Source organism: Globicephala melas, chromosome 1, assembly GCF_963455315.2.
Source record: "Globicephala melas chromosome 1, mGloMel1.2, whole genome shotgun sequence".
NCBI lineage: Eukaryota > Metazoa > Chordata > Mammalia > Artiodactyla > Delphinidae > Globicephala > Globicephala melas.
In genome coordinates this window covers 154906649-154921794 of record NC_083314.1, presented here as the reverse complement: position 1 = coordinate 154921794, position 15146 = coordinate 154906649, and the positions used below count along the sequence as shown (strand labels likewise).

General features: G+C 48.9%; 1 protein-coding gene across 5 annotated transcripts in view; it reads left to right on the top strand.

The window, feature by feature from the left end:
• The first annotated feature begins 13179 nt into the window (after positions 1-13179).
• Positions 13180-15146, top strand: part of CTPS1 (CTP synthase 1) — a 30367-nt gene continuing 28400 nt past the window's right edge. For 2 of the 5 annotated variants that reach the window (XR_009565659.1, XM_030867639.2), the window contains exon 1: positions 13186-13307. Coding sequence is in view for 1 of the 5 variants with exons in the window: in XM_030867639.2 (XP_030723499.1) it covers positions 13213-13307 (95 nt within the window). In the remaining 4 variants the exon portion in view is untranslated. Of the gene's footprint in view, positions 13429-13591; positions 13950-14007; positions 14033-15146 lie in introns of those variants that run through there. The other 3 variants (XR_009565662.1, XR_009565663.1, XR_009565661.2) reach the window with 3 other exon arrangements.

Genomic DNA, 15146 nt, shown 5'->3' with positions numbered 1-15146 from the left:
ATGAGACCCCTTGAAGAAAAGTCAGGAGTGTCCACGGCGGGGACAAAGATTGAGCCCCTCTGGGTGAGTCCCCTTCCAGCTGGGGTCTACTAAAAGACTAAGCTCTCCCTCTTATGGGGCTTGGCACAATTGTTCTCTTTGCTTGGAATGCCTTTCTCTTCCCTCCCCTGCCTTGCTGCTGACTCCTATGACACCTCCTCCAGGAAGCCTCCCATGGCTCTTGCTCATCTGAGTTGGGGCCTTTCGGCATCACACTGGACTGACTCCTTCGAGGGCACCACTACACTGTGCAGTACTTCCTTTTTTTTTTTTTTGAATTTTAGAATTTCATGCATTCTTCCACACAGCAAGCTCTCATTAGCTACCCACTCCACACACATCAGTGTATACATGTCAGTCTCAATCTCCCAATTCATCCCACCCCCACCCCCACCCCCACCCCCACCCCTGCCCCGCCACTTTCCCCCTTGGCGTCCATACATTTGTATGGAAAGTATTTGCAGTACTTTCTTAGACCAATGATTCTCAACGTTGATTCTGCATCAGAATCAAACTAAGGGCTGGTGAAAACAGAGATTGCTGGGCCAGAGTGTCTGATTCAGTACGTCTGGAATGGGCCCTGAGAACCTGCATTTCTTACATGTTCACAGCAGTTGCTGTTGTTGCTGGCCCCAAGAGTCCCACTTGGAGCACCTCTGGTTTAGAGCATGGCTCTAAGACATGAAGTTTATTCCCCATTGCACCGCCAGCAGCACCTCAGTCTCAAGTCATTATCGCATGGAAAGAGAAATCAAATAACAAGATGCAATACAAAAGACTTCCCAAGGCTTTGTGTGCTGACAACCAGACAGCAACGGTGACCCAGCTGGAAGTGTGACTGGTCTCTGAGGGCTGGAAGCGCGGTGACCACAAACGTGGCAAGGAAGCCTAGAGGCCCTTGTCCTAGGTCATAGCGCCCTCTGTTGCCAACAGCTCAGCTCTGCACCTGGAGCTGTGAGTGGACGGTTGGCAGAAGGGACCTGTTTTCCCCTCTGGACTTCGTTCATGTCACCACCAGAGGAAATGTGCTAAAACCCAGCTCTGACCCTCCACCAGGTTAAACCCCACCCATGGCTCTCCACTGCCCTCTGGACAAAGCTAAACACTCAAAGTCATTGCCCGCTTTCTCCTTAGTAAACTGCCCTTCTCTGGGGAGCCCTCTGTTTTATACACACATACAGGCCATGATTTTATGCCTTCTCATATGCTATTCCACCCAATAGGGCTGCAAACTACCTTCTCTCCCTGAGAAACGTACTCTTTCTTCAATGTCAAATATGGCCTCTTCCTGGATTCCTTCCTGGATTTTCCCAGGCAAAAGTGATTGCCTGTATCACCCTGTGCATAGACCACTACAGAAACCTCGCAGTGCATATGTAAGTACAAGTTTGTGGAGTCTGGATCCTCCTTGAGACCATGAGCGATTTCGGGGCTCCTGACTCGGCTTTGGTGTTGATGTGGAAAACTCAGCCTCTGTGCACGGGTGCCGAATTGAATCTCGGAAACAGAGGGTTTTGGTGAAGTAGAAAAGAAAAGCTTTATTGCTTTGCCAGGCAAAGGGGAACACAGCAGGCTCGTGTTGTGACAAACTGTGTGGCCCAACATGGGAGGATTTGGTGAGGAATTTTATAGCAGTGGTTCAAGGGCGGGGTTGCTGATAAGGATCAGGGTGTGTGCAGGGCCTGCGCTCCTTTAATGTGGCCTCAGGTGGTTTCCTGATGAGCTTCTTGAGGTTATCAAACTGTGACCTTCCCTGGAATGAAGAATGCTAACATCTTCCATTTGTTAGGGGTTTTAGTTCTGTAAAAGAGCTCAAAGATATTGTTATGTGTATCCCTTGAGGTGGAACCAGGACCCTGACCCAAAGCTGCACTATTGTTTCTTGACTGTTCCTCCTTTGTCTCTGTATCCCCTCCTTTCCCTGACTAGCAACTGTTCGAAAGCCTTCCAAGCCCAGGAACCCCACAGGGTCCTGCTCGGTTTCAGTGCCTCATTAAATGCTAATGAAATCTAAAGAGCTGTTTTCTTACCTCAAAAATAAAATATATTATATCCCGTTAAAGCAGCGATAAATGAAATTTAAAGAAAATTAAGCAGGGATAGAAATTAATGGAGGGGGGCTTCCCTGGTGGCACAGTGGTTAAGAATCCACCTGACAATGCAGGGGACACAGGTTCGAGCCCTGGTCTGGGAAGATCCCACATGCCGCGGAGCAACTAAGTCCGTGGGCCACAACTACTGAGCCTGCGCTCTAGAGCCCGTGAGCCACAACTACTGAGCCTGTGTGCCGCAACTACTGAAGCCCGTGTGCCTAGGGCTCGTGCTCTGCAACAAGAGAAGCCACCACAGTGAGAAGCCTGCGCACCACAACGAAGAGTAGCCCCCGCTCACCACAACTAGAGAAAGCCCGAGCGCAGCAACAAAGGCCCAACACAGCCAAAAATAAATAAATAAATTTATTTTTGAAAAAAAGAAAAAGAAAAAAAAGAAATTAATGGAGGGGGACTCTTTTAGGCAGTGTGGTTAAGGAAATTCTCACTGATGAGGTGATACTTGAGCAAAGACCTGAGCAAAGTGAAGCTCTGGACTGCACATGTTTCTGAGAGATACATGCTTCCCTGATGGTGTACAAAGGCCCTGTGGTCGGAGCAGGTTTAGCATATGTTAGGAACAGTGAGAAGGCCAGTGTTTTAAGTCAAGGAATCCAGAAGCAGATGCTAAGATGAGAATTTGTGTGCAAGTGATTTATTAAGTGCTCCCTTAGGGATGGGGGTGGGGAGTAACCACGAAGGGCACGGGGGAAGCAGGGCTAGAAAAGGAAGCCAAGAAAAGATTGAATTCAGGCAGAGGGTGGGCTCAGCCTGATCCCAAAGGGAGCTCTGGCTCATGAGTTACGTCTTAGAGTTTGTCCCAATCGAAGGCAACTGAGACTTTCATATTCCTATCAATCCCTGATTTAGGGTCACTCCAAGGAGATGTAAATGCTCAGACACTTTATGTGGGCAAAGTGGGCTTCAGCAGACTAAAGGCTGCCCTGCCACCCAAAAGAGCTATGGGTACTGGGTATTGGAAACAAAAGCATATCAAAGCTGGGGGCCACACACACTGTGGGAAAAGGGGATCTGAAGGGCTCTTGATGGAGCAATAACATTGTCTGTCATAATCAATAAGGTTGAAGAACAGAAGTCAAAGGGAAGAATTATGAGATGAAATCTGAGAGTCAGTTGAGGCCAGATTAGGGAAACCAATATCTGATTTTGCCCAAGGAGGCAATGTACCAAGCTAAAAAGCTACATTTCCCATCTGCATCTAGGGTGGCCAGTTCTAGACACTGAGAAGTAAGTAGAGGTGTGCTGAAGGCTTCTGAGAAAGCATTGATTTCCCGATGGAGGTGCCACTTCCTCCTTGCTGCACCATTCTTCCTGCCTGGAATGTGAACCTGAGGCTGGAGCTAAAGCAGCCACCTTGTGATCATGAGGACACATAGAGGCAAATGTGAGACTAAAAGCTTCATGCTAAGGATGGAGGAGCAGAAAGACAACACCTCTGCCTATACCTAACTGCAAACTGCAGGAAAAGACTTGATCTTCGGTAAATGTCTGTCATCGCAAAGCAAGAACCAAAGTCCTTTTATAAGCTCTGTTACAACACTTTCAGGCAGAGCACAAGAAACCGGTTGCAAGTTAATAGCCTGCACTTAATAGCCCAAGTCAAATATCTCACCCATTTGCAGAATCACTCAATTCACCAGCCTACATGAAAATCAGAAGCACTAAGTTTGGGGCTGAAGAAGCAAATAGAGAAGTTGCCATTTCCAAACAATCTTATGGATGCATTGAAAACATCTCAGACATAGAACCAAAGCTAATCTAGAAGCTCCAAACATTTTGCATTGCAGAGTGACGAATCTACAGGCATCAGTAACCACACTCAGTTAGAAGCAGCAGCAGAATTCTCAGAACCCAGTGAGGAGGAAGTAGTCAGAGGTAAATGAGCACCTTGAATGGACAACACCAGGTGAGTATGTGGTCTCCTGGGGTGGCTGCAACAACACAATGTCAAGGCTTTACTTCACAAGTTCATTCCCCAAATCCTGAGATTTCAGGAGCACATTCTTTCATTCATAGAAAGTTAACGTCTGTAAAGATTTCCTGAATTCCACAATCAATGATATCATCAAAATGGTGAATTAAAACCCAAGGCTCTCAGCCATGTATATTTTCAGCCTTATGGGAAGAAATAGGACAATAAAACTACTTTCTGCTGTTTCATACAGAAATGGGTTGACTCTCCAAAGAGAGTTTTATCAAGACTTTATGAGCTGAAAAAATAAAAAGGAAATGTAAAAATTGTGAACCAGTCTCGCTTTACAATTTTTTTTTTGACGGATAGTAATTGGCTTCAAAATATGACTTACTTAATTGACATTTTTTTTTTTTTTTTGCGGTACAAGGGCCTCTCACTGTTGTGGCCTCTCCCGTTGCAGAGCACAGGCTCTGGACGCGCAGGCTCAGCGGCCATGGCTCACAGGCCCAGCCGCTTCGCGGTATGTGGAATCTTCCCAGACCGGGGCACGAACCTGTGTCCCCCGCATCGGCAGGCAGACTCTCAACCACTGTGCCACCAGGGAAGCCCTTAATTGACATTTCTGAGTCTAAATGAACTTGATCAAAAATTATAAGAATCCTAGGAAAGTATCTTTGTGTAGTCATGAGTTAACACAGCAGGCACGGGTGGCCCAATATTGCACATTGCCAAGGTCTCTGGGACTAGCCCTGGACCAGCTAGCTCCTGGAAGATGACCCTTTCCCTGTCATAAACCATAACCATGAATATACCACCTTTTCTGAGTTCTGTGAGTCCTTCTAGCAAATCATTGAGCCTGAGGGTGGTCTTGGGTCCTTCCACACAATATTAATACGTGCTAACAACATTTATGGAATCAAAGAAAAATTTTACTTTTGGAGAAGTGAAATGACTGGGGAACTAAGTTGGAGTTATTGTTTGAATCCTAAAGAAAAATGATTCAGACTAATAGAGCATTGTCTGTGTAAGTTGGAAGAAATTTTCATCATAATTTTAAAGTACTTAACTTGAACAAAGTACTATTGTATTCTAAAGACCTTTATATTATTAAGAGAAATTTCAACATTACGTTTTTCAGTGAAAGAAAAAGCCGAACCGCTAGATTTAGAGAACGATTGCATCATTAAAGTAAAATTCAAAGGATCCTAATTCTATTAAGAACAAGAAAGGAGTTTCTGACAAGTGGGGGAAAAATGGTAGATCTCATTGCCATTCACAGCATCTGCTTGTGAACATTTCTTGTCAATGGTGATATTCATGAACTCGAAGAGACCATAATTGCAAGAACATAATCAGGAATTTTGTGGCCATTTCAAATACAGAATCTATTATAAAATGTTCATGGAAGCAAGCTGATTTCTTATCAAAAATTTGAAAAGATGTTATTTGGAAGTTTTCTCCTAATTCAGTGGTTACTATTTTCCTAAATACTTTGTATTTTATTTCTTTTCATAATTATGTACTATCCAGAAAATGTAATTAGTATTTTCACCCCGTCCTATATACACATTCCCAAATCTTGAGTACACCCTGATGTGTCATATAAATACTGTCATTTTCTACATGTTCCACAATGTGAAAAGCATTGGGAAGCACTGAGTTAAAAGAGTTTGTTATTAAGAAATTCAAAATATTGGTGGCTTAAAAATATAGAATTGTATTTGCCCCCAGGTAACAATCCACCTGTAAGCCATCCCGGGGATGGTGTGGTGGTTCCTTAGCTCTTCACCGGCACACGTTCTCTCCAGCAAGAAGGTGAAAGAAACTATCCTCTGTCTAGTTTCACATGTTTCTTTATTGGGTTCAACATAGATTGTTAGTTCTTCCCTTACCCGCCCTGCTTTCGGGCCAGGGAGCATCTCTCATCAGATTCAGTAGTCTTGGAGTCAGACAAACATCTCTGCTGATTACAAGCTGCGGATTTGGGCAGGTGTTAATGCTTCCTAAGCCCCAGTTTCCTCATCTGTAAAATAGAGTGAAGAAGAGCATCAACCCTAAAAGGCTGCCTTGAGAAGTAAATGAAGGATGCAGGTAAAGCAGTCAGGACTGCGTCTGGCATCTAGCATGTGCTGATGGAGCTCTGGGCTTCTCTGCAACCTTGGTACCCAGCATGGAGCCCGGAACAGGTGGGCTTGCATCAGCATTGGTTGAGGTGAGCTGAATTGAATTAGACTCAGGGGAAGGACTTTAATTCTCCAGTGCATCAGACCTGCCCTGTGTGTGTAGCTGGCTCTGGCAGCCACAGAAAGTCCTAGGTGAAGATTTTCAGGAACAAAGAGCTGGAAGGCAGGGTAATGTGCCCTGGAGGGCTAAGGATGTGGGCAGGGTGATGACAGCATCTGCTACACCGGATGATGCCATTTTTATGTTTTTCGAGAAAATTTAGGTCTGCGTAGACTGTAAATTTTGTCTGGGATGGGGAAGGGGAAGGGATATTACCAGAAGTGAGCAGTGCAGGCAGAAGAGAGTGATTATCCCTAGGCCTTAGGTGGAAGCCAGGCTGTGGTGGACTTCTGTTTTCCCCCCAAATCCATTCTCCACTTTTTCCATAGTCGTAAGAGTTTACCTGGGCAGATGGTCACCCTGCTAGGGATAACATTTCCCAGCCTCCCCTACGGCCGAGACGTGGTCCTCTGATTCTGTTCTGACCAGTGGGATGTGACAGAAAAGGTGTGGGCAACTTCTCCATTATTTGCTTAAAAGGAAATCGTTTTCCCTTCACTTCCATTCTTTCCCCACTGCTGCAGGAATATGAATACAGACACGGCAGGAACCCGGCCTTGACCACGCAGACGAGGATGACACCCTTGGGAAGGCAGAGTAAAAAGATGGAAGGAACCTGGGTCCCTGGATGACCAGCCTGTCAGCCAGGCCCACTCACCCGAATGCTGTTATGTAAGTGAGAGAGAAATATTTGTCTTAGCTAAGCTATTAGGGTGTCTGTCACGGAGGCTTAGCTTCCTGTCGGCCGGGGCAAGGTGGCCTTTGATTGAGGCAAGAGAGCACACCCTGGGCCTGTAGGAGTGGAGTGAGCGTTCAGAACCCTTCACACACTGGCTGTGGAGGAGGTCTCTAAAGAACGCAGGTGTTCACACTGGAGAAGCGAGTTATGCCGGAGAGGGAGGCTGTGAGGCAGAATGCAGACCTGAGGCCAGCGCTTTCTGGAGAAGGTAAGAAAGGCAGGCTGGGCTCGCTGGAGAAGAAAGAGGACCTTCACGGATGAAAGCAGCGTTTCCCTTCTGCCTGGAGGAAAGGCCTGGGAGGGCTGTGGGGAGGATTCACTGCAGCTCCGCACCCCCCCATACCCCCCTCCCGCCCCGCCAAGCAGTGACAAGACTTAGCTTGGACTCTGAGTGGCTATGGGCACGGGCGCTGCCAACCAGAATGGGAAGCCAGGGTCTGACAGGGAATGAAAGGCAAAGAGCAGAGCCACGACTTGGAGGCGTTCAAAATTGAAAGTGACAATTCCAAGTGGAAAAGTAGAGGGTGTTTTAGCTGGGATGTGCATTCAGTGGAAGGAGAGCCCCAAAGCTACAGGAGCATCAGGCTAGACAGAATTTCCTTCTCTCAGCCCATATTCCAGGCACGAGCAAGCCGGGTCTGCTGTGGTACCCCCGGAGCCGGCGTCCAGCCTCCTTCCGAATTCTTGTCCCCTGCACTCGAGGTGTTCCAAGTTTTACTCTCAACTTGGTTAAAGTGGAACCATATTTCCTGGAATCCCTTTCCCTATAGAGTTCCGTGTGAGAGAGGGTCCAACGGAGGGATTGCTGTGAGGATTGGGGGGTAGAAGCACAGCGGCACCATTATTGTCTGAAGGTGACATGGTGACAGATGCAGACATGCTCGGTGGGGTCCAACTTGCCCTCTTAGCCACACTCAGTTCCTCTCCCCAAATGCCCACAGTGGCCCTGGGCACACCACCAGAGGCTTGGGCCCACTGACGTGTAGCTACCCGAGGCCCCAGCTCCCCACAGGCCTCTGCACAAGCCCCCCTTCCCAGCGGCTGGACATGCCCTGCTTCTCTGTTTCCCAGTAAGCTCCACGTTGTCCACTTTTGATCATATTCTAGGAGGATCTGTTACTGACTTCTCTGACCCCCCTTCTCCCCACTCCGGACCTTTGCTTCCTCAGCTCCCCCTACAGTTGTGCAAGGTCTCATTCCTGTAATAATCCCTCCTGCCCTCAGTGTAAACCAACTTGGTTCTCAGTTTCCCCACTGCTGGCTGGGGTTTTGTCTCTGTTAAGTTTGCTCAGTTTTCATTCATTCATCTAATTTCTTGCTTCCAAAATGTTTACTCCTGGGGGCTTCCCTGGTGGCGCAGTGGTTGGGAGTCCGCCTGCCGATGCAGGGGACATGGGTTCGTGACCCGGTCCGGGAGGATCCCACATGCCGTGGAACAGCTGGGCCCGTGAGCCATGGCCGCTGAGCCTGCGCATCCGGAGCCTGTGCTCTGCAACGGGAGAGGCCACAACAGTGAGAGGCCCACATACCACAAAAACAAACAAACAAACAAAATGTTTACTCCTGTCATCTCTCCTGTTCTCCCCGCCTTTACGTGGATTTATGTATTTTAAAAAATTATTTCTTGGGCTTCTCTGGTGGCACAGTGGTTAAGAATCCACTTGCCAATGCAGAGAACACGGGTTCGAGCCCTGGTCCAGGAAGATCCCACATGCCGCAGAGCAACTAAGCCCGTGCGCCACAACTACTGAGCCTGCGCTCTACAGCCCACGAGCCACAACTACTGAAACCCGTGCGCCTAAGAGCCCGTGCTCTGCAACAAGAGAAGCCACTGCAATGAGAAGCCCGCGCACTGCAACGAAGAGCAGCCCCTGCTTGCCGCAACTAGAGAGAAGCCGGTATGCAGCAACGAAGACCCAATGCAGCCAAAAATAAATCAATAAATTAAAACAAAAAGAACCCCCCCCCCAATCTGTAGGTGCTATGCTTGGGGAAATCCAGGCAACAACAGAAACGTAGGGGAGAAAGATGAACCCCAACTCAAGGGAAGGAGGCTGTCCAGATGAGTTACTTCGGGGAGGTGAAGGCCAGGCTGAAATGTGACTTTAGTAAGACAAAGGGGATATTCCATCGGCGGTCTGTGTGAAGATCCAGATGTGAGAAAGAGAACAAATGGCACGTTCAGGGTACCGGAAGAGTCCAGTGTGGCTGCAGCCTAGGGTGGGTCATGTGGCTAGAGGGGTAAACTGAGGCCAATTTTTGCACAGCCTCATACACCAAAGTGCAGTTTTGACTTTATCCTGAAGGCAATGGAGTATCACTGAAGAGAAAAAGTTCCTACCCTTAGTTTTCCTTTGCTTCATTTTTCTCTCATATTTTACACACACACACACACACACACACACACAAATGGCCTTAAATCCGTTCATGAACAAAGTGAGGGTATAACCATCTAATTCGCCAAATAACATCATTAAAGAAAGCTTAGTGCTCAAGGGAGGAAAATCCAACATAACACATTCATGCTAAAACAATATATAGCCAGTAAGAAAGGATACAAACATGTGCACAGAGTGTCTCTTGAAAGATAAACAAGAAACTGGTATTAGCGGTTGTCTCGAGGAGGCTGGGCATAGGTATGGGGGGGAAGGCTTTTACTGTGTATTCCTTTTTACCTTTTGAATTTTGTACTGTTTACATAGTTATTAAAAACTAAGTAAAATGTAATTTTAGAATAAATAGCTCCAATCTGGTGTAAAAAAAAAAACCCAAAAAACAAAAAACAACAAATTTTAGTCAATAGTTGTAGGCTCTCTCCTGCCCCGTTTCTCCAGCAGATAATCTACCAGAATGCCAGGCTAGGATATTAATGTGAAAGTGAAAAAAGTAACTCAAAGTAGCCTTGGCTAGAAAACAATAAGCAAGATCTGGTGATGGGTAGAATGAGGGGTGCAAAATGGAAAGAGGATTCAAAGTGAAACTTTACATGTGCTCTTGGGAGGGCATTTATGCTTTTCAGTCTTGGCTTTATCATATGAAATACAGCAATAATGGTGGCATGTATATCACAGGGCAGTAGTGGGAATTAAATATGCTGGGTCCTGGTTATTAAAAGGCCAACAAGACTGTACCTGATAAGGGAACTGAGACACAGAAAGGTCAGGTAACCTCAGGGAGATTACAATCTGGTGTGGAGGAGACAGACAAGCAAGTAGTAGGCAATGTGAGCACCCTGCGAGAAGTGTCTCAAGGTAAGCGAGTGCACTACGGGAGGGACCTGCAGGGGGCGTGCTGCCTTAGGTTGGGCTCCCTAGGAACCAAGTCTGAGATGCGGTTCCCGGGTAATAATTGAGGAATGCTCTCAAGTGCACCCTGTAAGGGAATGAGGGAGGCAGGATAGGGCAGGAAGAAGCTGGGCAAGAGGTGTGTTTAGCTTAGGGGTTTGCAAACTAGCCTTCAGACCAAATCTGTATTTCTGTAAAGAGTTGTACTGGAACACAGTCACACTTACTTTGTTTACGTATCACTTACGGTGGCTTTTGGGCTATGAAGATGGAGTTGAGGAGTTGTGACCGAGACGGTATAGCTCACAAAGTCTAAAATATTGACTGTCTCTGGCCCTTTACAGAAAGGTTGCAAACCCTGGTTTAGCTGAGTCTAGCCTCAGCCTGATCCCAGGGGGAGCTCTGGAGCACGAACAGCATCAAAGAATCGTCGCAGCTGAGGACAAGGTGCGTGGCCTTTTGTACATTTGCGCAGGGCAGACTTTGGGACCTCGTGCTTAGAAGGGCCCCAAAACTGGAGATAAGGAGAGAGGTCTAGGCTGGAAATACAAATTTGTGAGTTGTCAGGATGGTATTTAAAGCCTAGTATTTAAAGTCTGGTATTTAAAGCCTGAATGAGATCATCCAGAGAATGATTATAGGTGGAGAAGGGATCTTCTAAGCCTTGAGGCATACCGATGTTTAGAGGTCAAGAGGCGGAAAGGATCTAGGAAAGGAGATGCAGAAGGAGAGGCCTATGAAATAGGAGAAAAACTGAGAAAGTGGTTTCCTAGAAACCAAGTAAAGAACACATTTTAAGGAAGGAGTGACCAAGCTGTGACAAATACTGTTAGCGAAGTAGTAAGTTTAGGGGCAGGGTGTGGGGACAGGATGGTTGCACCCAGAAGTCCACAGGGAGTCTGTGAGCTCAAGGTGGGTGAGAGGAGCTGCCCAAATATGCAAATACACACACACACACACTCACATCACGCATATGCAGCCACACTGGTGTCTTTATCTGGGGCTAGTGAGTCTAGGCTGGTATAGAGACGAGGTGGGGGAAGGTAGAAGTTAATTTTTGACAAGAGCAGTTTCAGTGGAATTACATGAGCAACAGCCTGACAGAATGAGTTCAAGAGAGAGGGAAGAAATTGGAGACAGCAAGCATAAACAACATTTTCTAGGAGTTGTGTTGAAAAGGGGCACAGAGAAACGGAGGGATAGCCAGAGAATTACGTACAGTCAAGGAAGGGGTTTTGTTTTAAGACGGGAGAAACTGCATCATGTTAGTGGAAGTGATCTAGGAGAGAGGGAAAATCGATGATGCAGGAGGGGAGAACTACTAGCGGGACATTCTTGAATTGATGAGAGGATATGGCACTTGAAGCAATGAGAAGAGGCTCATGGACAGTTTGTCCACAGCACAGAAGACAAGGCAGAGCTTTTATGCACAGACGAAAGTAGGCTGATGGATAGGGTGGTGGGAGCTCAAGGAAGTTCTCTTGATGGCTTCTATTTTCTCAATGAAATAGGAAGCAAGACCATCCGCTGAGAGAGAGTAGAGGTTTACAGAAGGAGAGGAAAGGGTAAAGTGGTCACCCAGTAGAGTGGCTAAGTGAGGGGCTAATTTTATATCTTCTACAGCTCCTTCGTTACTTCGACAAGTATGTTCTCAGTGTCTATCATGTCCCAGGCACTTTGATAAACACCAAATGTTTCTTGAAAGAAGTGTGGCTGTAAAACACCGGAAGCATGTTTTCGGTCTGGAGCTGAGTGCAGCTTGCAGAGCGGGAGAAGTGGTGATTCAGATAGAAGAAGCCAGAAGCCTCTCTTTGGGGCCATTGCAGAAATCTCCTAACTGGTTTCTTGGAATCCATTTGGTTGAGTCATTTTCCTGAAACACAAGTCTGATCATGTCACACCTTTTCTTTACATCCCTCAATGATGGTATACAAGAACTTGTGACAAACTTCTTCTAAGGAAGAAAACAGAACACTGGGATGCAGAGACTTACTTTTTAAGTATACACTTGTATAGTGTTTGGAGAAAAAACCATATATTCACTATTGAAAGCAAAACCAAGCCGCCTCCTCAAAAAACTTTCTATGGCTTTCCACTGCCCTTAGGGGGAAAGAAAATCCTTGGTCTATAATGCTCTGCGCAGTGTGGCCACGCCGTATTGATTTCTCTTCCTTTGGCTCTCTCCAATGCAGCGACACTGGCCTCCAACTCGGCTGGGCGACTGAGGCTTTCACACCGGCTTTTCTTTCTGCTTCTCTCATTCTTACTCCCATCAGATGAGGAAGGAGCCAGCGCCCAGCCGCCGTCTTGGCCTTCCCTGTAATAGAGGCGGAGAGTGACACTGTCGGCATCCCTTGGTTCAGAGGGCGCCGCGTGAGAGAGAGAGATGGGTTGGGGTCGCACCACCTTGCCCACAAGGTCGGACGGTTCAGGGACACGGTGTGATGGATCTCGCCTCTCCTAGAAGGCCTTTGCGGGGTGGGGGGTGGGGGGCTGGAGCCAGGCGATGGATTTGCCAGGTGTGAGTCAAAACATGGTCTCCTCCCCCTCAAAAGAGGAAGCCTGAACCACTGGCTGTGACAAAGGCTACAAGGCAAAGACGCCATGACCTGCCCCGTCTCGTACCTCTTGCGTCTGCCGGGCGACAGCAGCGCTGGGAAATTGATCCGGAGAAGCAGGCAGCACTACTAGCAAAGCGCGCCGGCCTCGCGCCGGCGCACTCCGGACCCTGAGTCCGGCGCACCCAGGTCCCGCCCTGGGGCGGGCCCGCGCCCCCACCCCGCCCCCCGCCTCTGCGTGCGCACCGCCTAGAGCCCGCCTCCGTGAAAGACTGCCCGGCGCATGCGGTCGGGCTGGTGCACTGGCTGCCGGGGGCTCAGCGTAAGCGTCGCCCTCTCAGCTCTTAAGCCGACGGCAGGATTTAAAGCCGGCCTCAGGTAGGCTGACTCCAGGGATCCCGCGGGAGCTGTTCTCCCGTGCAGGAGTCGGAGGCAGAAGCAGAGCCCGGCGCGGGACAGCCCCACCGCCGGTGACAGACACAGCTCCCACCAATCAGGGGTGAGGTGGCCCGCCGGCCTGCCCAATGGGCTGCGTGCCTAAAGGGAGTGGGGCGGGCGGCCAGGCCGGCGAGGAGCCGGCTCCCGCGCACGGGGCCGCGTGGCCGGGCGCCGCCGGGGAGACCGGGCGCGGGGGGCGTGGGGCGGCGGGGGAAGGCCGCGGGTGCCGGGCTGCGGGTCCCGGCAGCGCCCATTTCAGCGCGGCCTGTCTCGCCTGACCAGGGTGCCAGGGTGGCTCGTGGGACGGAGAGGGCCGTAGAGGCTCGGGAGCCCCCTCTGCCCAGCCAGCCCCAAGCGGCTCGGCGGTCGCCGCTCCATTCGGACTGCCGCGGCCCTCGCCCTCCGGCCTTAAGGCACGGCCTTAGCTTCGTTAGAGGGGGATCAAGGTCCGAGCCACGCCCGCCGCGGTGGGGGATGGGCTCGGCGGCCTGGCTGCGGCCCCCTCCGGCGCGCCCGGACTTCGGCGGGCGGAGGGGTCCTGGGAGCTCGCGGAGCCGGACGGCCTCCAGGTGCCGGGGAAAGGTCGGTTTCGGCCCCACAGCTGGCCTCCTTACTTACCGGCCGCCCAGAACGAAGATGCTGCATTTTAAAGAAGTTCACTACGTGTGCGTGGCGCACTTACGTCCACACTCATTATAATTTTGAATCCTCAGCAGTCCTGTGACACAGGCGATGCGGAGATTCTCAACCCCGTTTAACGGATGTGAGGACTTGGGCTTCAGGCGGCTTCTGTGACTTGACAGGTCCCAGTACACAAGTGGTGGAGCTGGAACTGGATCTCGGCATTTAATAACAGCATCTTTGTTGTTGTGTCATCTTTGATGAATTCCTTTGATGCATCTTGATTTCTGTTACTTTTGTGCTTGAAAACCTTCCCATGTCTCTCATCACCTTCAGACTAAAGTTCAGATTGAGCACTCAAGTTGCCCCATGATGTGGACCCTTGCCTAAATTTCCTATTTATTTCCCACCATCTCCCCCTCACCCCCAGTGTCTTTCCTTGGCCCTCCCTCTGTGTTCTGTAGATAGCTGTACCTTCCTGTCCACGCTGTTCCCTTTCCCTTAAAGGCCGTTGCAAGTCTCAGGTCAACACAGCAGCAGCCATCTGGTTCCTCTCCTCCCTTCACTCCTCTCACCTTTCTCTGATGGGCCATGGTCCTTACCCTGGTCTTGCTACTGAAAGCTTTCTGCTCTCCTTTTCCATTTATACCTGTCACACATCATCCCTCTGCTTCCTGCCATCACTGGATTACTCATTTATTTGTAAATGTTCTGTCTCTCTAAATGGACTGCAGCTTGAGCTGTGGGCCCAAATCTGAGTAATTTTTGTAGTCCCCGAAGTGTCTAGCACAGTAGCGCTTACCTACAGGGTAGTCCATACATGGGGGTGACTGGATCCCATCAGCCTCTCCTGCCTGGCCTCTTGAGTACATTAGAATATTTATTGCAGGGCACTGTGGGGGACTGCAGGCATCTCCCCTAAAGAGAGGTGTTGTCTTCTTAGAGTAAAATTGGGGCCAATCAAATGCAAATGGATGAGATGAGTCTTCTATAGAAGTAACCCACTCTATAACCCACGCAGGATGGCTGAGGAATTTCTGGAACATCCAAAATTTAGTCAGTGAGTCCAGGGTATAGTCTCAGGGATATGCCTGGTTAGGATGTCTCTAAAATGTAGCCAGGTCTGATGTTCACATGTCAGTAAGGCACTGTTCAGCT